The sequence below is a fragment of the Cnephaeus nilssonii genome (assembly GCF_951640355.1).
Source record: "Cnephaeus nilssonii genome assembly, chromosome: 5".
In the NCBI taxonomy this organism is placed as follows: Eukaryota; Metazoa; Chordata; class Mammalia; order Chiroptera; family Vespertilionidae; genus Cnephaeus; species Cnephaeus nilssonii.
Window position 1 is genome coordinate 104,302,322 of NC_137076.1, and position 25,924 is coordinate 104,328,245.

A 25,924-nucleotide genomic window follows, 5' to 3' on the forward strand; every position below is an offset into this window, starting at 1 on the left:
TGGTCACGCGGCCGGGTGTTGACACTTCCGGGTGGGACCCGAGTGCGGCGGTGGGGCAGGGGCTGTTGGCTCGGCGGCCAGCATGGCGTACAGCGGCCTCACGGTGCCTCTGATCGTGATGACCGTGTTCTGGAGCATCGTCGGCCTCCTGGTGCCCTGGTTCATCCCCAAGGGTCCCAACCGGGGGTGAGTGCGCCAGGCCCGCTGGCGGAGGGGGGCCGCGCGGCCGGGAGCGGCGGCCGGGCGGGGGCGGGGGCGGGGGCGGGGGAGGGGCGGCCCGCACCGCAGAGACCTCGCCGGGGTGGCCCCGACCCCGAGCTGGCCGCGAGGAGCCGGTCGCCGCGGCGTCGGTGGCTCCCAGCCGGAGCGCGAGGAGGGTGACCTCCGGCGGGCCATTCTTGGGAAGCAGTTTTGGGGGAATTTTTTCTCGTCACCGTCCTGGGTGGGTGGGTGGGTGGGTGGGTGTCGTCGGAAATGGGTTTATACCGACCCCAGAAGAAGTTGGGGCTCCGTCTGCTGCTCTCCACCCAGATGAGGCCTCGTTCGCCCCAAGGAAGGGGTCAGACAAATAAAGCAGACATTGCCCTTGCACTTCACACGCCGTCGCAGCCGCACGGGGCAGGCTGTGCAGCGACGTCCGGCCCAGGCCTCGCCTCCCGTGGGCGCCGGGAGGTCGTGGGGCCCGGTCCACAGCGAGGTTCTGACCGGAGAGCAGGAGGTGTCGTTGAGAAACCCCTGCGTCATGCCTTCTGGAGGGCGCTCCCCGCGACCTTGCGTGTGAGAAACAAGTTCTTAGGGTGACTGGTTAAGAAATACACTCTCTCCCCCCCCCCCCCCCCACCCCATGTCAAATAGAGCTTAACCTGTTTTGTAAGTAAACTTTTATTGTATGAAATAGAGGCTTATCTTCAAAGGAGCTTTAGCACACTTTTTTTTTTTTTTGCCTTTTCGTTCCTCTTTTGCCTCTGAGTCATTTTTTCTCTGCAAGATCATGTGGGGTGAAACTTAGACTGAAGTCACCGTTTGTCAGGAACACCATTTTTCTTTGAAATGAACTGGTGGCTTCAGTGCTCTGCATGCAGAGCAAGCATTCAATAAGTGTCCCTTGAGTGGATAATTCTATGGCCTTTAGTAAAGAAAAGAAAAGAAAATACTGTTACTTCCTTAATGTTTTGTGACCTGAACCCTTTCTTGCTCTCTTAAATAAACGTGTATTATTAGACCTGTTACTTCCAACTAGTTTAAAAGTAAAACATCATGCAAGAAGGAGAAATGGTACATGAATTTCTACCAGGTCCCCCTTACCTTCCTCCCTCTCATCTTCCCAAGCAGTAATAGATGAAATAGAGGGTCAGAATTCAGGGGTTATGAAGGCAGTTTATATTAACCAAATGTAAGTTCTTAGACTTGTTTCTCCTACTGGAGTTAGTGTTTCTGTCTTCAACTATGTCATTACAGCAGCCATGGTCAACCGCTGTGCCACAGGCATTTTTAAAACATGAACACCTGACTATTTAGTCAGGGGCTCTGACCTCTTCCCCGGGGATTGCCAAATAAAAAAAGGCCAAAGGCCAACACAACCATAGCCGTCAGGTGAGAATGCCCTGTGATGAACCATAAATATAGGTCATATGATCGAGTTGCATCTTATTGGTCAGGTTGGATAAGGTGACATCTGATTGGTTCATTCTTGGTACCAAAAATCCTTAGACAGGCACCTGATTTTTTAAAAAAAGTCACTATGGAGCAAAAGGGGTAGATAATTACTATTATTTATTAGGTTGTTTTTTTTTGTAAATCAAAATTACACCTATATTTTTGTCAGATCGGCAAAAAATATATATATATATTTGTGTGCCACAGAATTTTAGTAATTAGTTTCCATGTGCTATGAGATGCAAAAGGTTGAAAATCGCTGCATTACACTACTGTCTGCCTTTGCAGCCTTCATACTCAAAAGCATTTATTAATGTGTTGGTAGCATTGACCACTCCTTTCTTAAAGACCCCCATGGGGGTCCCACCCCCAGCATCGGGACTTGATGCCCATGCTGTTATCCAGGGTAATGAAATGCCTCCTAATGTGCATGGCTTCAAAGTTTCTAGCCCTAGTGTCATGATTCAAGTTTGACCTGCTAGTGACACGTTATCCGGGTGTAAGCCACAGCCTCCCCCCCCCCAATCCTTGTATTTCCTGCTCTTGGCAGGATTGAGCAGGTCTTAAAACACAGTGCCTCCTAGGAGTTACTGTATTACATTTTGAGAAGCACTGCCCCTAGCTGGATGATCCCTGTGACCTTGACCAGTTTAGTTAACTTTTTCCACATCCCCGTTTCCTCATTGTAAAGTGGAAATGTTAGTACGGAATTAGTACTGGTTTTCCTTTGCCTCCTGAAAAGACTGCAAATTAATTTTTTAAAATACATGAAGGAGATGAATTGCTTCAAGGACTATGGTGACTTTTTAAAACAGGAGAGCCTTTTTAAATATATATATTTTTTTATTTTAGAGAGGAAGGAAGAGGGAGAGAGAGATAGAAACATCAGTGATGAGAGAGAATCATTGATCGGCTGCCTCCTGCATGCCCCCAGTGGGGAATGAGCCCACAACCCAGGCATGTGTCCTTGGCCAGAATTGAACCTGGGACCCTTCAGTCCGCAGGCCAGTGCTCTATCCACTGAGCCAAACCAGCCAGGGCCAGGAGAGCCTTTTTGATTTGAAGCATTAAGACAACTTCATTAAGGAGATAGTAAAGTAAAGCACCTTCATAAAGGTGCCCCGTGTGAGGAGAGGAAGGAAGACTTGGATGTTACATCCTCTTTCCTTCGAGACCCCTGCACATCAGAAGACAGAAAATGGGTGATGAGGTTTTCAGGACCTGGTGAGGCAGGGAGAAAAAAGGGCAAAAGGGAGAATTTCTGAATCTATGTGTACCTAAAGCCCCTTCCTCATTCTCCTCTGTGACGGAACAAGTGTAGGATAAAAGGGTGAAAGCAGGTCTGTGCCTGAATCCGCTTTCCTGGCCATTCCTGTTTTCAAGGTCTCCCTTGTTTCTCTTTAGGATCCACACATCAAAGTTTCAGGTTTGTCACGTGGCTCCCTTAGCAGTAGGTTGGGGGAGGGGATGAGGAGGAAGCACAGGAATTGATGTGCCAAGAGCTATAAGCTCATTTTTTTCAAACATGCAGGACATTTTCAGACATACAGAAAAGTAGGAAGAGTAGTATGACTACTGTTTACCACCACGTAGATCCAGTAATTGTTAGTATTCACATTCGCTTTATCTCTGAATAAGTGAGTGTGTGTGTGTGTGTGTGTGCGTGCGCACATTTCATAGCACTTTTATCTCAGACTCCCCTGTACACCCTTATCCTCCTTTCCTGCTTTGTTTTTCTCCATCTGCATTACTGACCTTCTGGCATATACTAGTAGGTAGGTAGGTAGGTAGGTAGGTAGGTAGATAGATCTTGTTTGTTTATTGTTCCACTTGTTTGTTGTCTGTCTTCCCCCACGATCACGTAGACTTCACCAGGGCAGGGGTTTTCCCCTGTTTCCTTCACTCCTGTCTCCCCAGAGCTTGTACATACCAGACACTCAATGAAACTCTGTCGAATGAATGAATGGATGTGCCAGTATAATAACCATAGAGAACACACACCCACAGCACTTCTAAAGGATGAGTTAAAAATATCACTAGGAGTTCTGATCTTTGCTTCCCGCCTTCTAGGAGACAGTCCTTCTTACTCTGTGTGGAGTGGAGACCTTTCTTTGGACACGACTCTTAGGGGTGGGGGGGCACTGAGAGGTGTGAAGCCGCAGGGTGATGCGTGAAAGGAATATTTTAGAACGATGACTCCAGGGTGATTGCTGATAGAACAAAAGAAGGAAGACAGTTTGACTGTGCCGCCAGTTAGCTGGACGAACTTGATAAATTTCCGTGCTAAGGTGGGAACGGAAAGGAAGAAGCCCACATAGGGAAGGATGCTTTAGAAGGACTAGCCCACAGCATTTGGTGACTCCGAGGGTGCAGAGGAGGCATGAGCAAAAAGATGACAGATATGAGGGTGGGGTGGTGGGTGGAATGGCAGAGCTGCTTCTGGGGAGCAGGAGATTCAGAGGAGAGCCTTTGGGAGGCGAAATGGGAAGAGATTAGCATGGAGCCAGTTTTAGAAGTGTTGACATTCACCAGATTTAACTGTTTTTCAGAGAGGAATCGAGATGGGGAGAGGTCAACACTAGAGAGTCACATTTTTAGAAGTACAGTGTCATTTTGTGGTAGAAATGCCAAATGGGGTAGTTACTTGGATGTCAAAATGAATTGTCACTGCAGCCTTTGCGTTCAGTTTCAGGTGGGTTTGGATTAGACATCTAAGCTGTGGCATAAGTGCATATCCCTTTAAATACAAATAACGTTTAGTTATTTACTCTAACTTCTACCAAATGCACCCCAGGGTGCAGTGCAGTGTGGGTGCTGGGGCAGATTCAGGTGCCTTTTCTGGCTGCACAGTCCCTGCTTGTTTGATCACTTGGGAAGGGACTTGAACCATCCTGCAGTGTCTGCTTAGTTTGCAAGTGATCTAATTGTTTGTTTGTTATTGTTTTTTAGAGTTATCATCACCATGTTGGTGACCTGTTCAGTTTGCTGCTATCTCTTGTAAGTACGTTTCTCTTGTAAGTAATTTTTTCCTAAAATAATAAGTATTATTCATGGCATTTATAATGTATGTGATGGGAAATGAAATAAGTGGAGCATGGTTGTTGTGAAACTTTACAGCTTTGTTTCATTGAAGCTTGTCCTCATGTCTGAAGAATAAAATAATGTCTGAAGAATAAAAGCACACTTTTTAAAAAAATTTAAAAACCCCACAAAATTTTAAAAAGGAAAAAATAGCACACATTTGCTATGTTCAATATTTATATTTACATAATTTTATAATTATGCCATTACTTACATAATCTATACTAATAAAAGGGTAATATGCTAATTAGACCAGGAGACCGGACATCTTCCTACCTTCCTTCCAGACAAAGCCACAGTGGTGGGGGTCGAGGCAGAGGTGGTTAGGGGCGATCAGGCCAGCAGGGGAGGGTAGTTGGGGGCCATGAGGCCGCCAGGGGAGGGCAATTGGGGGCCATGATGCTGGCAGGGGAGGGCAGTTGGGGACCATGAGGCCGCCAGGGGAGGGCAGTTGGGGGCCATGATGCCAGCAGGGAAGGGCAGTTGGGGGCCACGAGGCCAGCAGGGGAGTGGTTAGATGGTGATCAAGTCGGTAGGCAGGCAAGTGGTTAGGAGTCAGCAGTCCCGGATTGCGAGAGGGATGTCTGACTGCCGGTCTAGGCCTAAACTGGCAGTCGGATATCCCCCGAGGGGTCCCGGATTGGAGAGGGTGCAGGCCGGGCTGAGGGACTCCCCTCTCCCTGCATGAATTTCGTGCACTGGGCCTCTAGTTAAATATAAGTATATTTACATAAGAACTGGACAGATACTCTCTCCCTCTGCCAACCCAAGTACAGTTTATATTCACCAGAAATTGTCATTGTAGTGCTTAGTATTTCACTATTGTGAAATATTTAGGCCTCATTTCACTTAAATATCTCACCGTCTCACTTAAATAAAGCCATTCTTTTTTGTTTGTGTCCATGGACTATGCATATATGTTCTTTGGTTAATCCCTCCCTCCCCCCACCCCCCCCCCCACCCCGCCCCGTAAAAGCCATTCTTTATTATGACTGTTCATCTACTGAACCGAAGTTGAGCTAGAATTGTAATCAAGTAGAGCTGGAATTGTAATCAAGTAAAATTTTTTTAATTAATTTATTTTTGTGAATCCTCACCAGAGGATATTTTTTCCATTGATTTTCTTTGGAGAGGGTAGAAGGGAGTGAGGAGGAAGAGGAGGAGAAGGAGAGAGAAAACACATTGATGTGAGAGAGAGAGACATTGATTGGTTGCCTCCTACACTCACCCTGACCGGGGCTGGAGATCGAACCTGCAACCCAGGTAAGTGCCCTTGACCAGGAATTGAACCCTTAACCCTCCAGTGCACAGGCCAACGCTCCAACCACTTAGCAATCCAGGCTAGGGCAAACATTTTTAAATTTAAAAGTGTAATAATTAGCATCTATTTGAATAGATTATATTCATTTATATAAACTGCTGAGTAAATACTGTTTTAGGGTATGTAAGGTAATCCTCAACATATATTTTTGGGATACTGTTATTTAGCCTCATGAGTGACAGAACTGCAGTTTAACTGTTTGAAAGATGTTTCCAGCTCTTGTCCACCACCTCCCCTTCAATGGGGAGTGGCACCAGGCAGGCCCCGGGAAAAATCTGAGTATTAGTTCATGGAGAAAACTTCAAAGTATTCAAAGGTGAGCTCTTACCTCTTGCAGTCTAGATTTTAGACCATTTTCCCCTTCGCACGAACGTGTTGTGACAGCTGTGTTGACTGGGTTCATACTGTCATCGGTGTATTCACAGAGGTAGTGCACAGATTTCCAAAATTATGTTTTTCTTTTCCTTGAAACCTGATTATATGTCCTACTTATTAGCAAGTTATCTGTCTAAACATTGGGTGTAACTTAAACCCTAAATATTTTACATACCTGCTTCCACAAAGGGGTGGGATTTTGCAATAAATCAGAAAGTCAAAGAAAGCTTCACTGTTTGGTGCTAGTAGGTACCAGTTATTTCTTGAAAGTACCTCTCTTGAAGGAAGACACACCCAAAGAAACTGGATTTTCTAGACAAGGTCATGTTTTGAAATACATTCATGGACTTTTTAATTGCCTTCTGTTTGTGGCAATATTTTCCTCTTCCCAGTTTGTTCTAGTTGAAGGTTAGATTCTGTGGGGTGTGACGTGTCTGAACTCTGAATAAGCCAGGATCTCTGCCAGTGTGACCAGTTTGTGTTCATAGTTCAGCAGAGGAAAGTCGATTTCAAAACAGAAATCCAACTGGGGCCCGGCCATCGTGGCTCAGTGGTTGAGTGTCGACCTATGAACCATGAGGTCACGGTTCAATGCCCAGGTTGTGGGCTCCATCCTCAGTGTGGGGCATGCAGGAGGCAGCCGATCAATGATTCTCATCATTGATGTTTCTATCTTTCTCCTTCTCCCTTCCTCTCGGAAATCTATAAAAATATATTTTTTTAAAAAAGAAATCCAACTGGGGACAGGCTAAGATTGCTGGTGAAACTTCTGAGAGATGTCAGATGGGAAGCTGGATATAAGGAGAGAGAGTTGAGGGCCTGAGACTGTAATGTCCTCAGGCAGTGGTTGTCTACTGGGGCTGCTACTGGCATCCGGTGGGCAGAGGCCAGGGATGCTGCTGTACTTCCTACAGTGGACAGGACAGCCCCCTCCTCCCAGCAAAGAACTATTCAGCCCCAGATGTCAATACTGCTGCCGTTGAGAAACAGGCCCTAAAAGAGAGGCCAGGGCCAGAGCTCAGGAATGCCAGCATTTAGGTGCACGGATGAGGAAGGGCCAGAAAACGGCACCCTTGAGCCTTCCCTGTTGAAGTAGGGGGAGTGGCCAGAATGTACGAAGGAACCAGAGGGTAGTAAACTCAGCAGGCATGCACCCCAAAGTGGAAGTCAGTATTCCATAAGAGTGGGAGAGAACTCTCTGGAGGCAGCATGGGAGGGAGAGGGGGGGCAAAGAAGTTTGTACTCCCATCGCCAAGCCTGAGCCATCTGGTGTCAGCCTTTCTGATTGAGAGCTTCCGGGAGCCAGGTTTCAGGCAGCTGGAGGCAGCCTCAGGGTGAGAACAGGAGGAGGTGTGTGAGTGAGTGGCAGCTCTTGGAGCAAGTTGCAGAGACCTAGTGGAAGTGGGCGGGACAGGGGGGAGGGCGGATGTTGGATCAAGTTGTGAGATGAGCAGAGCAGTCTGGGAAGGAATTTAGATCATGGTAGATGGTCCTGGGAGGTTTGGGGGAAAATATTTTTTCTGGCAAAAATTGAGATAAAGAGGATAAGAGATCTGTTGAGCTTAGCTCTTACAGTTCCTGTTGTTGGGCCAGAGCTGCACCTGAGGCTTTCCATAGCGGGCAGTCGAGAGGCCTGGCGGTTGGGCACGCTGCTTGCCAGCCCCGGCACTAGGATGTTGGGGTCGGGCTTGGTTTTGTTTCCCAGTACAACTGCACCATTGATTGGAGAATTTCCTTTCTCCATTCAGTTGCTTTGGCATCTTTGTTCAAAATGACTTGACCACATACGCGTGAGTCTATTTCCAAACTATCTGTTCTGTTCAGTGACCTCTTTGTCGAGCCTTTTGACATACTATACTGTCTTGGGTATTGTAGCTTTGTATTGAGATCAGAAGTCTGAGTCCTCCGTGTGGGTTCTTCAAGGTTATGTGGCTATTGTAAAATAGCCACGTACGTTTCAGAATCACCTGGTCAGTTTCTCCAAAAAGGCCTGTTCACTATTTCTTCTTTCGTCTCCAATCTGTTAGTAGGCCCACCCAAAGATTTTTTTTGTGTGTGTTATTATACCTTTTAGTTCTAAAATTTCCACTGGGTTCTTCTTTTCATTGTTTTAATTTATTTTCTGAGATTCCCAATCTCTAGTACCATCCAGTAGTTGGTTTTCACATTTTGTTATTAGAGTTTATTAATATGCTGTCTATAGGATGAGTTCGATACTCTGCTATTACCGGAATCAGAACCTCACCTATGACATTTTTATTTTCAGGTAGTACAGTTTTTATTTCTATAGACGTTCTTCTGCTTCTTTTACAGTTTTGCTTCTCCCTCCCTTTTTCCTTTCCTTCCTCCTTCCCTCCCTCACCCTCTTCCTTCTTTCTCCCTGCACATATTTTAAGCTTATCTTATTTCTTAAGACATAGTTTATTTATCATCTGTATCTGATCATTCCAGTATCTAAAGCCCTTCCATTTCTGTGTCTGCTCTTTGCTGCCTCCTACTCATGGTACCTTGCTTCCGTATGTGTTCAGTTATGGTTGACTGCAAGCTGTTAATTTTCCCTATAGTTTTATATGTATCCCTTCTTTGAGGTCTGGTATGAAGGTGGGCCCCTCCCAGAAAGGGTTCACGTGGCTTCTGTCAGATGCCTAAGGCCATCACCAGCGTGGCTTAAATTAAGTAAAATTCTTGATATGTGTTTATTTTTTAGAAACCGGAGAGTGAATTTGATTTGTAAACCATCATGATAACCAGTTCTTCCTTCTTGGTACTTATATTTAAGACAGGTGATTTTCCTGGCATTTCTCCTGAGGGGGTTCTGCTTGATTTGTCTTTACCTTGGGGTCTTGGTTTTTTGCGGGGAGGTATGTGAACATTGTGTTAGATTCTTTGCCTTGGCTGGGCCCTGGGCTTTATCTGCTGTTCCCCATGTCCTGTGAGGTCTCCGGTTCAGCTGCTCTAGTATATGGTCTCACGGTACGGAAAGCTATCTGCAGTCACTTTCCTTTCCTCTCCGGGCACTTGCCTTCACTCAGCTTTTTGGTCTGAGAATTACTTACACTTCTCTCGTGGATACATTGAAAATATTTGGCTATCTTGACTATTTATAGTGGAAGGGAAATCTGCTAGATGAAAAAGTTTATTTTTCTTATTCTGACTGTATAATTTTTTCCCTTTATAATTTGGCAGGTAAGAGTATTGTTACAGACTTTGAACTGGAAGGCCTGGTATAGAAAGTATGGAGAAAAGAAAGGAAAGATATTTCATGAGCTGGCAAAAATAGGGCATATCCCTGCCGTATAAAAGGGTCATTAAAGATAGGGTTGGCATAAGGTTAATGAAAAATCATTTTGTGCCTTCTCATCTGGAGCTTGGGGTCCTCTTCTAAGCTCCCATGGCTGTGGCAGAATTAAGTTCCTTGTGGTTGTAGGACTGAGGTCCTACAACCTGCTGGTTATTTGTTGCGGGTCATTCTCAGCTCCGAGAGACTACCCACATTCCTTGTGGAGCAGCCCTTCCAACTTCAAAGCCAGGAATAGAGTCTCCTTGTGTAAAATCCTTCTCATCCTGTAGCAGTCTGAGTCTAATAAGGAGATAAAAACCACACAGTAGGTTAGGCAGAGGAAGTGGAACAAAATTATTATAAGCTCTGACAAAAGAGTGTAAGATATAAGGAAACCCAATATGATCCTCGGGCTGCGGGAGACCCAAGGAAAGACAAACTTGAAAAGGATTCGGACCTCGTTGGAGAAGGCGTGGCTCAGTCCACCCGACAGCAGAGGCAGTTTGTTGGTGTGGCCAGGCTGGAGTTGGTGGGCAAGCAGTATGCCACCTCCTGAGTACAGGCAGGAGAGCAGGTGGCCAGGGCCTGGGTGTGTAGCCAAGTTCCTGTGCCAGTGCAGCAGGCCTCCAGAGCCTGCGGGCCATGCAGGGACTCTGGTTTGGGGGTCAGAGGGCTGCAGGGAGCTTATTTCCAGGCTGAGGCGATGAGACCAAAGAGCAAACATGTTCTGGGCCTGAGCCTGTTCGGGCTTCACCAGATGTCCTCGTACCCACTCCACAGACTCCCTATCCCCGCCTGCAATTTCCCTCCAGCTCCCTCTACTGAGACAGCTTATCAGTGTGCTCTTTTTAAGGAGAGAAAAAGGAATTCAGTTGTTTGTCTGAGTGCATACTAAAGGAAATGTTCCGAGCTAATCACTCATAAGTGATACACACGCTCCACATGCCTTTTGTCAGGAAGAGCCTGTCCCTTTTAGGAACTCTCCCAAGTAGGTCACGTCCACTCAGGATGACTTCCCTTTCCTCAGGCCAGCTGTCTGTTAGAAACTGATCACAGGAGTGGCCATCATCGTGTTCACTGTCTTGGGTTTAGACAGGGTGTGCATGCCAGGGGTTGGTTATCTTGGGGGACATCCAAGAATTCTGCGTACCACAGAGGGGAGGGGTGGGAGAAGAGGCAGAGACGAGGATGACTCAGTGCTGCATGAGGAACTCCTTTGTGCAGTACACAGGTTGTATTTCATTCCGTGCCTCAATGCATTGTAGCTGTCTCATGGGAAAGAGAAGGAGTAACTAGTATTTATTAAATGTCTGTTTGTCAACTACTCCACAGAGCACTTTCATATACTAGTATTCTCTCTTTATTTCTTAACATCTGGAGGCAGGGATTATTATCTTCATTTTACAAAAGGGGAAACTGAGGCTTGGGGTTGTAAGGCCACTTGCCTGGAGACAGTTGGCTGATATTTATGACTAGTGACCCAGTGCACGGATTCGTGCACATTGAAAGGAAATTAATTAGAAGGGGCTGGTGGGGCGGGACTGAACTAGATGGGCCAGATAAGCCCTGGAGCCAACCTTCCGCAGTCCCTGGTCCCTCCCTGGTGTCTGTGGAGTAAGCAGGGGTCCCTCTGGCAGGTGGGGCCCCTTGGCCTGCCTGGCCTGCGGGGATCGGGCTGAAACTGGCTCTCCGACATCCCCCGAGGGGTCCCCGAGTGTGAGAGGGCACTCTGCAAAGTTGTTGTACAGTGTGTGGAACGCAAACGCAATAGTGCAATAAACCAGATTTGGGGGCCAACAGTGCCCCAGCAACAACGTAACCCACAGCCGAAGGTGAAATCGCAAGGCCCCTTGGGGAATTGGGTTCCCTCTTATCTGGTTTTGGGATGTGTCACCGGAGAACCACCGCTGCCAAGTCACTGCAGCTCAGCAGCTCCTGTGTTGAGCGTCTGCCCCCTGGTGGTCAGTGCGCATCATAGCGACTGGTTGGACGGTCAGACACAGCATATTAGCCTTTCATATATATAGATAGATAGCTGGAATTAAAACCCAACCCTGCCCAGTACTGAATCCATATTTTCTAATAGCATCCAATAATATGTGCCTTTGAACAGGTTTGTGCCAGTGGATTGGGATGAGGGCAGATAATAGAGATAGTGCAAGTTGCTCTTCTGTGTCTCTGCTGTTTCTTAAGAAAGCCACTGATAGAGGTCACTCGTGTCATCGTCCTGGCTGGAGAGACAGTGGATCAGAAGAGAAGTCCTTGCCAACAGGGAAGCTAGGCATTTATCCGCTTGATCTGTGCGTCACCTGGAAGTAACCATGCCTCTCTGTTTCCTGTTCTCATATCTGAATGTGAAACAAAAGAACAAAGCAAGATTTGAGAGAGCTGGGTGTAGCCTTATCTGTGGGGGAGGACATACTGTCTGGTTGGAGAATCCTGATAATCCAGAGCTGAGCTCACGACCAGTGGCCAGGGAGTGTGTGTAGAATGAACGCTCCCAGAGCACAGCCCCCTTCTGTCCTGGCTTCTCTCTCAAGCTCGTGGGCCCCGCAGGGCTTGGTCCCTCTTCTCATTCCTCTTTGCATCCCCAGAGCTGACCTGGAGCATGGCATTGGTAACGATTGTGGGATAAACCGGACCTTTGTGTCAGCTGGTACAGTGGGACTCCAGAGCCCCAGTCCCATCCGGCCCTTTCACAGATTCACGGGGGATTATGCTCTCTAGGGCTTAGTGTCCTGTCTTTAGAATAAGGAGCATGGACTTGACTTCTGGCCCATGCCAGCTCTGCAGACTGATGTCACCGCCCCATAGCTGCCCCAGGCATTTGAATAATCTCAGATGGTCGGTTATGAGGCTGGACTTAGGTTATGGGGACATGTGGAACAGCTTGGCCGATTTGAAGGGTACATTTCGTTCTCTCTTCCTGGACACATGAAATAATAGGATCATTGGAATATGACCTCTTCCTCCACCCACTTCCATCAATTCAGACTGGATTTTCCCCGCCCAGTTCTCCACCGTGTTGGTGGAAATTTCAAGTCGGGTCGGAGTGGGAAGGGCAGGCACAGAGCTCAGCTGGCCAGAGGGGGACAATCCCCCATGAAATTTCAGAGGAAAGGCCTGGCCGTTGCCCAAGGAGCTTTTTGGAACTGTGGTTTGTTGGGGTTTTTAAGTGAGATGTTTTGCTTGAATCAAAACATTAAAAATAGTATGGAAAATTAAATTCAAAAAAGTTTCTCAATATGACCTGAGCAAGCAAAGTAGATTTTGTTCTCGCTTCTAGATATTTCTTCCTGACCTCAGGTACCGAAGGCTTGTCCTGGACTTAATCGATAATCAGCAGATGGCTTCTTTATCTCCTTATCCCCCAGATCAATTTAGATTTTGCTAAATGGATGCCTTGGAAATGTCAGTACTTCAGGTAGCTTTTGTAGTGGGAACATTAGTCCGACTGGTTTCTGGTTCAGGAGCTGCTGCCACCTAATTAGTATCGTGAGCACAGGCAAATCATGTAGCCTCTGCCTGCCTCAGTTTCCTTAACTGCGTTATGGGAGGATTAAAGGAAAGGTTCCGGGTGAAGCAGAGCGTCAGGAGTTTCACAAGCTCTCGGGGTCATTACAGTGTGCAGCCAGGCGGGAGGACCCGCCGCACAGCATCACAGAAAGTGCTGGGAGCTGGTGTGAAGAAAGGGGACAGTCTAGTTCGGGTTCTAACGTACTTTTTATTCAGGTGTCCAAGCATTAGCCAGTTACTTCAGTCTCTGATGAAAGGACGGGCGGCTGCTCTTACAGTCAGCTTCTCTTGCCTGCTGGGGTTGGGGAAGTCCTGGGCCTGTGTGGAATTTTCCATGACTGAGCTCTGCACCATGAGTGAGTGTTCGCCGCAGTCACAGAGCGTTCCAGTGTGCCTGCCTGTGCTGTCCTCCCCTCTTCTATTACAGTGTCAGAGAGATGTCACACCCCAACTACACGGTATTTTGTTTGTGTTTAATACTCTAGTTCTCAGGACAGATCAGAGAATCTCCTCTGAATTAGCTTTTTGTTTATAAAGTGAGTCAGCTTGAGGTATCTGCTCTGGCCCCATCTTCTCAGTGTCATGTTACCTGTCACAAAACCACCTTTTGTGGGGCGGGTGGGGAGGGCAGGTGCACTGTTTCTGTAGGCGCAAGCTTCTGTGCGGTGCTGGTCATAGGTGATCAGAATCGGCCTTTGGGTCCTTTGATTGGAAGAATTATCCTTTGATTGGGTTAGGCTTGTTCCCCTCTCATAGGGGAATTCAAGGTCCTAACACTTCTTTGCTTTGGTTGTAGCTCTGTGGTTCTCAAACGTCATTGGGTATGTGAATTATTCTACCAGACAGAAAACCGCTGTGAGCAGTATGAGAAAACGTTAAAGACAATCTGTGCTGCTGTTCACGTCTAACCCTGGGTTCTATGGAACACCATTGTGCTTCCTGCATAAGCAGTCCGTAATCCAGAGCCACTCCTTGTCACTTACAGTCCGAAGTGAGCAGTTGTTAAAGCCAGCCACTTGGTTCCGCTTTCCTGGGGCTCATCTTGGTGGCGATGGTGGTTAGAGAAGGGGCACTCAAGGGTTCCAGCCTAATTGGGGATGGTGGGCCGAAATTTAACCTGGCTGTACCGGCACAAATGGGTGTGGCATGTGGGCTGTGGGTCTTAGCGTTTGTAGAATGGATAAAGGAACACCCGTTTTTCCCGAGCTGGAGATTAGGTAAAAACACTCTGAGGGGGCAGCGGGGTGGGCTGGAGGGGGCCAATGGGGGGAAAGGAGGACTATGTAATACTTTCAACAATAAAGAATAAAAACAACACTCTGAGGTAAAGACATGTGAATTCAGGAAATCTTAGATACTTCGACTAGGAATTGAGAAACTGAGAAAAGACAGCTGTACTGTGAGGAAGCCTCGCTGCTTTGTGACATGTGTCGAAACCAAGGCCAGGTGTGTCCTGTGGGACAGTTTGTTATAAGCTGTCAGCTGGGCTCCCTAATTTAGCACGATGTGCTATGAACTTGCATTGAAGGTTGGTCTGAACAGAGTAGACTTAGGTTTTATTGAAGCTCCTTTCCCCCCATCCTAATTGAAAAGGGTCCTGTTCCCGCGTGATTTCACCACTTCCGTTGTCATTCCTCCCCCATTATTCTTTCAGTTGGCTGATTGCAATTCTGGCCCAACTCAACCCTCTGTTCGGACCGCAGCTGAAAAATGAAACCATCTGGTATCTCAAGTATCACTGGCCTTGAGGGAGAAGACCCGCTGCCCAGCCATCGAGGTGACTATACCCTTGACCTTTCTCATCAGTGTTGTCAGTCACTCAGCTGGAGTTTGCCTTGACTTTTTCTCAGAGTTTTGTGGCCACTTTAACACTTGGCAAGGGCAGGCGCTGAAAGCAAACATGATCTCCTGAAGAGCAGACGTAAATTTGGGACGTAGGTCATTGGCTTTACCAAAGGATTTAGCCACAAGATTCTCTTAAATTCTACTGTGACCCGGCCATTTAAAACCCAGTTTGATGTACAGGATTGACTTGGCATGCTGTCTGTTAGACATGGTTCCGGAAAGCGACCACTGGTAGTTGCTGTTACAAGACCCAGCAGCTTCAAGAAGTGGCTGACAGATTTGACATTAGCATTTCTGAGTGCTCTGGATAGAGAGAGACAGGTGGTTTTTGAAAATTGGTCTTCAAACTGCAGCTTTTATTTGGTTCTGAGTATTGGAGGGCAGGAGTGGTAGAGCGGAAAGATTGAAACACCAGCTGAGAGGCAGGAAGCCTGTGGTTTGTTCCTCGGTCCCCATCGTTTTGATAAAGTGGAGTTAGCACTAAATGTTCGGGTTCTGGTGCAGCTTTGGGGCAAGGGCGCCTCTTTGGTGGCACTGTGCCTGTCAGGAGACACATGGTGTCTGGCTCCCTGGCTTTAGTGATGCTAAATGGGTTCAGATAACGGCAGCCTGGTCCTCCAGTTGTGAAGTTCTCTGTCGGCCTTTCACCCAGTGATGTTATCCATTAATGAGTGTAGTCTGAATTGAGTGTTACCGTAGAAATTGCAAAATGGTGAGTTTCTAGTTCTACATTTGATTCGATGACTCATTCTATAAGAACTTCCCCTCATCAATGAGGATTGTTGAGTAACCTTGAAATATAGATCATACAGGAAAAGCAGAATACATACTTAACTTAAATTTTTAAAAATTTTCAGACTACAAGTTGTTGGTGCTCAAGTTTCTTCGAGGGTACCCAGTGAGGTTTCTTTTTTCCCCCTTTTTAATTGTAATCAATTACATTTATTATCCTTTTTATGTTCAACTAGAGGCCTGATGCATGAAATTCGTGCAAGGGGCTCCGCCCTCGCAGCCCCGGCTTCGTCCAGAAGGTCGTTCGGCTGTCCGGTCTAATTAGCATATTAACGCTTTTATTATTATAGAGTGTTCTTTCTTTGGCCGATGGGAGCCTGTCTAGATGGGCTTCTATGTCCTTTTGATAGTACTCTTTGTTCGACTCCTTACTTTCTGGCAACATCAAGATGTCCCAGACCCCTCTTATATGTGTCCTGGCCCAGGCTTCGAACCAATTGCTCCTCCAGTTGTTTTCTGAATTCCCCACAGAAAGGATCCTGGCTCACTTGTCAGTCCTCCAGCCCAGCTGGCCCTGGTTCCTTTAAGTGGGAATGGTATTTACAAGTCAGGATCTGATTGCTAGGTGCGCCTGTTTCTGCTGGGGTGTTGTTGCTTCTAAGTCTCTACAATGGACAGAGCCAGAGGTGTGTACTTTGAAGAAGAAAAAGGATCATGAGTTCATGTTAGCATTTCTAATTCAAATTTCACGTGACAGCTTTTTTACTTCTTTGGTTTTACACTTGAGTATCATTCACATATACTGAAAATCTTAGTTCCTAAAGACAGTGACTTAATTATTTACTTTCCTTATCCTACAGTACATGTAAAATAGTTTCAAAATAACACCATTATAACTACCAACTATAACTTTATTGAGTGCAGTTTAGGATATCTTTTCTGCTTTATTGTTTTTAGAACAAATAAAGAACAGGGTGCTGTTTTCTGAAATCCTTGAAATAATTATTTTTTCTGGGGGTTATCAATTTGATATGTAGTTAGATTAAGTTTTATTTTGTGTTTAATTCATGGTAATTTTTTTATTTGCTGCTATTTTGAATATGTAAAACATATTTCCAAAGTCAAAATTATAAGCAAGATATATTCAGAGAAGTCTATCCTTTGGGTGTTTCATTATGCTTAGGATAAGCAAATACATACGTGTGTGTGTGTGTGTGTGTGTGTGTGTGTGTGTGTTTTATCTCCATTCCCCCCCCCCCCCCCCCACACACACACACACAGCTATTATGGAAAACATATCTATACTATTCTATAGCTTGCTTTTTCCCTGAACACTGAAGCCTAGAGCTTGCTCCTATCAGTGAATAGAGATCTTCCTCAAGTCTTTTCATAGCCATTGATATCCTTCTGGGTTTTTCTAGTCTTTTGCTATTGTTAATAAAGCCACAATAATATCCTGTGCATATGACATTGTATTTTTTTTTTAGTCATCACCCAAGGACATGTTCATTGATTTTTTTTTTTTTTTGAGAGAGAGGGGGATGAGAGAGGGAGAGAGAGAAAAAAGAAAACACATTGATATGAGAGAGAAACATCAATAGGTTGCCTCCTATACACACCTAACCGGGGATCGAAACTGCAACCTGAGCCCTGACTGGGAATTGAACCCACACCTTGCAATGTATGGGACAGTGTCCCAATCAACTGAGCCACACTGGCCAGGGTGACGACGTATATTTTTGCTAGTGATCTTTGAGTTGGATTCCCTGAAAATGAAATCTCTGGGTTAAAGGTAAAAATGCTTTTTTTAGATATACACATTTCCTTCTCTAGGGATTGTGCTGTTTTTGTATTCCCACCAACAGTATAGCCTGTTCCTCAGCTGGATTTGTGCCAATCTGATAGGTAAATAGTCAGCTTTTTTCCTCTTTGCCCAAAGGCGTTTTGATTTCCCTCTTACATGGATTTTTTTTAAAAGATCGGATTCATAACATTTTTTTACCTGCCTTTTTTTCCCGCAAGGTCTCCAGTTTTCTAACCTTTTTAACTATAGTGAATGTTAGGTAAGGATGCCGATGGGGCTTTAAAGCTGAGAACTTCCAGCTCTGCCTTCATGACCTCTCCGCGCCTCACCTCCTTCCCTTAGAATTGGGCTCTCTGGCCCTGAATACACTGGAGTGTGGATCTGAAGGTTTCATTGGCCGTCCTTTCATTCTCGTGTGTGTGGGACCTAATTGATGAATTCCTAACGTTTGCACTCTGGTCCACAGCACCAACTGGGGCTGCTGCTTGAAACCCTTATATTAAAAGGTGGTTCCCTTAAAAGCAAAGTGCCAGGAAGCAGAAGGGCACAGCCAGGCAAACCCTAGTTACGTTTATTCCACGTCTGAGGTAGTGATTATAGCAGTACCAGGACTCTAGGCCTGTGGAGTGACCACATCCAGAGATCTAGTGTGTGTGTAGCATTGGAGCAAGCAGAACTCTTAAGACAGGACTTCACTGTTCTTGGTGGTAAACGCAAAAGATTGAGCTAATTTTGAACTTTGAACTTTTATGATGAAGTGGGATGATGAAGAGGTGCAGAACCCAGATGTAGGCCTTCTTCATCTGATGAGGAACAGTGTTTGATCTTGTGCATGATTTGTTTAAGAACCCAGGTTTGGGCTGAAACCGGTTTGGCTCAGTGGATAGAGCGTCGGCCTGTGGACTGAAAGGTCCCAGGTTCGATTCCGGTCAAGGGCATGTACCTTGGTTGCGGGCACATCCCCAGTAGGGGGTGTGCAGGAGGCAGCTGATCGATGTTTCTCTCCCATCGATGTTTCTAACTCTCTATCCCTCTCTCTTCCTCTCTGTAAAAGATCAATAAAATATATTTTTTTAAAAAAAGAACCCAGGTTTGGAAATCAGCAGGTGTAAGTTAGACATGGTATTCAGCAAGAGGAAAATGAGAAACAGTTGTGAAAGCTTTAGAAAAATTTTATACAGGTGAAGTCGACTTGATCTGAACAATACAGTTGAACACCTCGTTCACCTTTTGCTCCTGTCATCACTTTCCCTCCGTGATTTTCTTCCAGGTATCGGTAGGCTGAGTGCTAGCATGTTCTATTCATTGGCTGCAAGTTTTGTCCCGAAGTGGTCAGAACAGTGCTCTCTCCCTCTTCGCCCCTGCCAGTCTTACCCCCTCACTATGGAACTGTCACAGCAAGGCTGCTGTGTTTGTCCATGTCCCGTTTTCCTACAGCCTTGGGGTGTCATGCTAGTATGTAGTCTCCTTGGAGTGGATTTGGCTTCAGCCCCAGTGTCCTGCAGTTAGTTGGTTTGCCACGTCATGGTACTATGTTAGATGAGCTTATATAGTTTGCCCTGGTCCTAAAGGGCAGCAATTCTGTTTTAGTCCAAAGTCTAGACAGGGGGGGTAGAAAGGGTATTGGTAATTAGGCCCCTGCCCTGAGGGGCCTGTTTTTCTGTGCATTCCAAAAATATTTGAGTGCTCATGAGACAAATAGCACTGAGTGGGCATTTCAGCGAACCCTGTGAAACAAAGCCATGCCTGTGGCAAGCGAAACAGTGCGAGCTGCTGTGGGTGCAAAGTGTGTCTTTGATCTGATCTCTGCATATTCTGCTGCCACTTCAAACTCAGCCACGTCTCCACTTCCGTTCCTGATGTCACAGTTTTCTCTGTCACTTAGCATCAGAACCTCTCGATCACTTCTTTCTCCTCTTCCTCGAATCCAGTTGATCCTGTTGATGTCTCTGTGTCGGTTCCTTCGGACACCCTAATTTCTGACCCAATCACTCAGCTCCGAGTTACTGCAGTGGCTCCTCATCCAGTCTCCCTGTTCTTACATTCAGTGTATCCACAAACCTCGCCCTGTGTGTCTTCCTGGTAGAGCACTTCCTGAAACAGCTCACGGCCTGCACGGAACCCTCGTCATTCTCCGTGGGCTGTAGCAGGGTCTTTTTAACCTGAGGTCCCTGGGTGCAGCGGGTACAGGCCCCTTGAAATGCTCTGTAACATGTTGTAAGCTCAGCTTTGTCAGGGTCACCAAAGGTCCCTGAGCCACAAAAGATAAGGACTGGTCTGCAGGTATGTCCAGCTTTCTAGCGTGGCAGTCAAGGCCTCCCGGTCTGCCCTCAGACCACCTTGGCAGCTTTTGCTCCGCTTCCCTCCGTGACCTATGGTTCCAGCCCCACTGTTTTCATGTTCTTGACCTACTTAGCTATACTTACCCTTTCCTGCCTCTCGCTACCTGCAACGTTCGTTAATTTAGATAGCAGGTTAGTAAACACCATTTTTTATTCTTCTGTCTTATTCCACTCCCCCGTTCTCTTGCGGTTCTTCCTGGTGCTTCTTGGTGAGTGTCCAGCCTGCAAGGCCTTGCACTTCTTTCCTGGCCACTTGGTTTCAAAGTAATGTCTTCCCCCTAAATGTGTTTAGCTCCCCGGCTTTTGCCATTCATTTGACTTGCTAAATACTAGTACACACCCTTAGTTTGCTTGAATACTTCTTGTTGTTCATCTCCTGCCGTAAGTACATACATTACACATAACAATAGACAGGGAATTATTTTGTGAATTTGTGATATCTGTCTTTGAATAAAAATATATTCAGCCCTAGCCGGTTTGTCTCAGTGGATAGAGCATCGGCCCTCGAATGAAGGGTTGTGAGTTCGATTCCGGTCAAGTGCCGTACCTCAATAGCAGGCTCGATTCTCTGGCCCTGGTCGGGGTGCATGCAGGAGGTGACCAGTGGATGTGTCTCTCTCACATAGATGTTTCTCTCTATCTCTTCCTTTCCCTTCCACTCTCTAAAACACAATGGAAAAATATCCTCTTATTAGGATTAAATATATATATATAAAATTCACTCATCCTTCCCTGAACAGATTTTCTGGTCTGCCTTGGTGCTTTGATGTTGTCTTCATTCTCAGTTTTATCTGAAAGTAGCCTTAGTGATCTTCTTAACAGGTGTACCGGTTAATAATGCGGATTTTATAATCAAAATACCATAATCTCAAGAGAAACATCAAAAGTGCTTTATTCAAAGTAATGTCCATTGCTAGCTACACATTTCCCCATCTTTCAGGTAATTTGTGGATACCGTCCCAATAGAACTTTTCTTGTTTTGAGGCAAACCATTCAGAGACCCAATTTTCCACTTCTTCGTAAGTTTTGAAGTGCTGCTCAGAAAGTACATGTGCCATCGATCGGAACAAGTGGTAATCTGAAGGAGCAAGGTCTGGTGAATACAGCGGGTGGGTTAATACTTCCCAGGCAAGATCTTTTAACCTGTTTTTAACTGGTTTTGAAGTGCATGATGGTGCGTCATCATGAAGCAAAATTACTTTGCTGTGTCTTCTGGAACATTCTGGTCGTTTCACCATCAAAGTGTGGTTCACATTGATTATTTGTTGTCGGTAGCAATCAGTATTAACGGTTTCACATGGTTTTAAAAGTTCATAATACACCACACATTCCTGATCCCACCAAACGCAGAGCATTGTCTTCTTTCCGAAGCGATTTGGCCTTGCAGTTGATGTTGATGGTTGACCTGGATCAACCTATGATTTTGCGCATTTGGGATTCTCAGAATAAATCCACTTTTCATTGCCAGTCACAATTCAATGCAAAAAAGATTGTCTTTCGTGCCATTGAAGCAACATTTTATTGATGACTTTTTGGTTTTCCATTTGTCTTTCGTTCAGTTGATGTCGCACCCATTTTCCTTCCTTTAAAATCTTTCCCATTGCTTGTAAACAATCGGAAATTGTTTGCTGAGCAACATTTAATCTTTCTGCAAGTTGTTTTTGAGTTTGACACGCATTTTCATCCAATAATGCTTGTAATTGTTGGTCTTCAAATTTTTTCAGTTGACCTGGACGTTCTTTGTCTTTCACATCAAAATCATCACTTTTAAAGCATTTAAACGAGTGTTCACAAGTATCTTGAGATGGAGCATGTTCATCATAAGCTTCCTGAAATATATGATAACTTTCAGCAGCACTTTTCTTCAAAATAATGAATTAAAACTTCCAGCAAGTGTTCTTTTTTTGGCACAAAATTCGACATTTTTAAGCGTAAAAATATCTATGATGTTAACACCTTCAGAAAATTTGACATACGAAGTTTTCAAGCTTGTTGTCAATACAACAAAATAGCATACATATCAAGTCGCATATATATCAACATATGTGGAACTCCACCTATTGAAAAAAGTCTGCATTATTAACCGGTACACCTGGTATTTTATAAAACGAGGGTGTGGGCTCTTTGTCAAGTTCCTTTCCCCCATCCCAGTCTAAGCAGAGAGAGAATTAGAATACGGGCTTCCTTAATTCACTCCAAAAGCAAACCATAAGTGTATGCCATTTAACATTACGCTCACTCACATTTATCTTAAATTGGCTGTCATTGAGCTTGAGTGAAAATTATTCTCGGATTCTCTGGTTTTTCAAAATTGAAGACCTACTTTTTCATTTCGTGATTATTTGTCCAAAAAAGCCTAAACGATGAGGAGTCTAACAAGTATGTTCTTCCTAGAAAATGACCAGATAGAACATCTTCAGTGTCCTCAAGTGAATTCCTCCTGGGCCTGGAGCTCAGGTCTGTGCAGAGAAGCCGTGCTGCTGGCCGGGGGAGGAGAGAAATGCTCCTTAGATGGGAGAGAATGTTTATGAAGCTGGAGCGCGGGGTGAGGGGGTGGGGGGTGGCCTACAAGAGCCACCGGCTCTGGAACTGCCCCTCTGCGCCTGCTGTGGTTCTTTCCTGCTACATTGTGAAACTGGTCCTCTGATTCCATCTTGGGCTGAATGTACCTGCGGCAAGGTGTCCCGGCAGCCTGGTCTTGCCACCGCCCAGGGCGGTTGCGCTGCCCCAGCTCGCACCAGTCTCTTGTCTACTTCTGGGCGCCTGGAGCCTGGGCCTTGGGAGCCTTTTGCCACGCTGCCCTGTGGGTTCCCCTGGCTCTGCCCACTGACTTGCAAAGCCTCAAGGGCCCATCAGATCTCTCTGCGCACTGTTTGACCTTCAGTCTTGTCAGACCTGCCTGCCACAACCATGTCTCATCCAAATGTAACTAGCCCCTCCCACTTGCGCTTACCCTCAACCTTCTGGCAAACTGTGGTCATAACCAGCTCGTTCTCTTACCGCCAGCTCAGCCGTGTGTGGAAATTGCCTTTGAAGGACATTTTCTCTTACTTGCTTATTTAACTTCAGAAGTAGCATATGTGGCTGTATTTATATAGAGTTATAAAACATGCTTTACATAATGGCGTTTCCACAACCACGTTAGCAGTTGGATGTGTGAAGATGCCTGGTCTGGATGTTTACTGGCTCTGCAAAGGTGGGGTTGCAGCTTGAAGCTTCTAGCAAAAAAAAGACTCCTCTATTTGTCACCTACACTTGTGGTGGTGAGAACAGGAAGCTCGCTAGGAGCAACTTCAGGCTCCAAGGACAGGGGATCTGCTCCTAGGAGTCGGACAGAACAGCCCGCGGGAGCCTCGCTTCCTTGCTGTGAGAGGGGAAGGGAAATAGACTCTTGAAACCGAAGTGAACTCGTTAGATTCCAGTACGATCGGTCTGAGTCACTTCGCTCTTCCTCTTTCTGTGACACGGTCAGACCTACTTGTGATTCTCAGGGTAGCAGTGTCCTTGGTAATGGGACCTCTTGTCACAGCCCTGCAGCGCCTACCCATGTTTGCAGGTTAATTGAGCACCTAGGTATTACAAGTGACTGGCCTGATGGACTTGGTTGATGTCAGCCTGTGCCCTCCTGCGGGTGGGGTGGGACCAGTGACTAGCCCGGCTTTGTTTTGCAGGTCATGACGACAATGCCTCTAGATGCGCAGTCACCTCCACACCGGGCCGCCTTCCTTGGCTCGCCTGCTCTGGCCATCCTGCCTTAAACACCCACAGCACAGTTGACTCTTATTCTCCAGTGCAGTGTTTGTCCTGTTAGCCTTTTTACACTTTGATGAATTATGTGCCTCCTTAATCTAAACGGTGCCGATGCCATCAAATGTTTATGCGCTCCTCTGAGACAGAAGGTGCTCTGGGAAACTCGGCACGCTCCTTGGGACTGTGGACCTGAAGATGGCTCCTGCCTGCTCATGACACGGGGACCAGTGACGTGTGCAAACGCTGTCACGAGACAGTAAGACTCCAGTGCGGCAGCCGTAGGAGAGCATGTTCCAGGGGAGATCTGTCCCGACAGAATTACACCAAAGTCTATTTTCAGGATGAATTTCTTACTTCTGCCATCTTTTGGAATAAATTATTTTCCTGCTTTCTATGGAAATCTGGTGTTTGTGTTTGTTAAGCTCATTTTTACAAGCTTCTGTGTCTCTAAATAATGCCTTTTAAAAAGGCCTTGCAGTTCGAACTCAGGTTGGATGGATAGCAGTGGCCATGTAGTTTGAGGTGCCAGAAGAGACTGGTAAGTACTTTTCTTAATTGTTCAGTAAGCATTTGAGGGCCTACCCTAGCTAAGGCACTGGAGGAATCAAAGATGTAGAATGTGCGGTCTGTGCAAGTTCAAGAGCTGTTACGCTATTTGGAGAGGAAGCTCAGTCTACATAGGGCCGTTGTGCATAAAAAAGTGGTTATGATGGTGAGCAGGTAGCAGGTCGGTACCAGCCACAGGGACAGCTTGGAGCCAGTGGTTCATTGTACCATCACACCCGCAGACCCGGGACTGAAGAAACCCAGAGTGAGTTAAAAAGCCTGGCACGGGGACAGTAGTTCTTAATAGCAAGCATCTCAGTAATGCACTATTTGGGGGGCTTTATTCGTTTTAAGACATTAAAATGGATCGAAGTTTTCACCAGCTCATGGCTTTTTGACAGCCAGCCAAGAATGGATTTCCTGTTTTGCAATTTGTACTTTTCTATTCCTCCCAAACTCTGAACTCATTGCTTTGCTAGTCTCACGACCAAAGAGAGTTTCAAGTTGAAATGACTCTTCTGCTTTCATTTTTTTCTTTCCATTCTTTTCTTTCCTTTTGAACATGAAGTTTTCATGAGCGTTAGGCAATACCAATACTTTACATTTCCAGCAAAGGAGCCTGTTTAGCTAATTTCATGGAATCCATAAAACTGACAATTTGATGCCAAAGGGAGCATAGTGGTATATGCTAAGCCCATTGTTTTATAGGTTAGGGATCTGAGCCCAGACAGGGAGAATCATTCGCTCAATTCAGCGCAGCTGGTTAGACGCAGATGGGGAGGGACGGGGGTAGGGGTAGGGGGTAGGATCGACAGCATTTCCCACTTGCCACCTTGCCTCACAGGTGTGGCCAGGAACCAGCTCTGTGTCTCAAGTCCCATCACAGCAACTTACTGACCCTTAATCAATCTTTGTAATCGAAGAAAGCAGTGCTGGTGGTTACTGTGGCCACATAGGATGCCGCAGTCTCTGAGCCCTGACCTCGGAGGGAAGTGTGGCCAGCACAGCTGTGCACCTGAGTTCTCAAGTCAGTGCATTGTCGCTGGGGATCAGTCTGAAACCTTCCCAGCTCCCACCATGGTTTTGGATCTGAGCCTCATGCTGTCCCTAACGTAGGGGCACTTCCCTTGAGTGTTGCTTTTGCCTCTGTTGCGTTCAGCATCGGCGGTAGCTGCTAGGGAGCCCGCAGGTGTGGAGGGCTGCTGGGGGCCTCTTCTCAGTCATGATCATGGTCCCTGCCTTGGCCTCATTCTGTGCTGATCGTTTTTCTACCTTCATTTGCTCTAAGCTAAATAGTGGGAAGTAAACTAGATTACATTGCTTTTTGCATTCGGGCTTGCTTGCCATTTGGTGGAATCTGGTTCCTATGACTGTGTGGACTACACGGGGACGGGAGCACCGAGGGCCTGGTGTTGTGCCAGGGAGGTTTGATCATTGGGGACATCAGGCTCAGTGAGCTTTCTAGGGAGGGAAAGGCCCTAATAAGGCAGAGTTCAGGCCCGAACCTAGAGCGTTCTCTAAAAACCCTACTGGGACTCCCAATGGTGTCCTCATGGTCTCAGCATAAAGCCTGTGAAGAAGAGCTCATTTTCTAGCCAACTTGGAGATCAAAGCCCTTCCAGGAAGATCGGTTGCAAGTTCCTAGAGGCCAGGTACTGTGTCTGTCACCACCTTGC

At 46.2% G+C, this 25,924-nt stretch overlaps 1 protein-coding gene across 1 annotated transcript; it reads left to right on the forward strand.

The window, feature by feature from the left end:
- Positions 1-24,102, forward strand: ATP6V0E1 (ATPase H+ transporting V0 subunit e1). The gene is made up of 4 exons (XM_079772886.1): positions 1-186; positions 4,606-4,653; positions 14,884-15,006; positions 23,624-24,102. Exons 1-3 carry the CDS (start codon positions 83-85, stop codon positions 14,975-14,977), a joined length of 246 nt encoding a protein of 81 aa, XP_079629012.1. The 5' UTR covers positions 1-82; the 3' UTR covers positions 14,978-15,006; positions 23,624-24,102.
- The last annotated feature ends 1,822 nt before the right edge of the window (positions 24,103-25,924 follow it).

Bases quoted from the DNA above. Each gene is read 5' to 3' on its own strand.
- ATP6V0E1 (XM_079772886.1), top strand. From the start codon at position 83: ATGGCGTACAGCGGCCTCACGGTGCCTCTGATCGTGATGACCGTGTTC. The intron at 187-4,605 runs GTGAGTGCGCCA...ATTGTTTTTTAG, and splicing joins CCCAAGGGTCCCAACCGGGG to AGTTATCATCACCATGTTGG. The intron at 4,654-14,883 runs GTAAGTACGTTT...TTATTCTTTCAG, and splicing joins TCAGTTTGCTGCTATCTCTT to TTGGCTGATTGCAATTCTGG.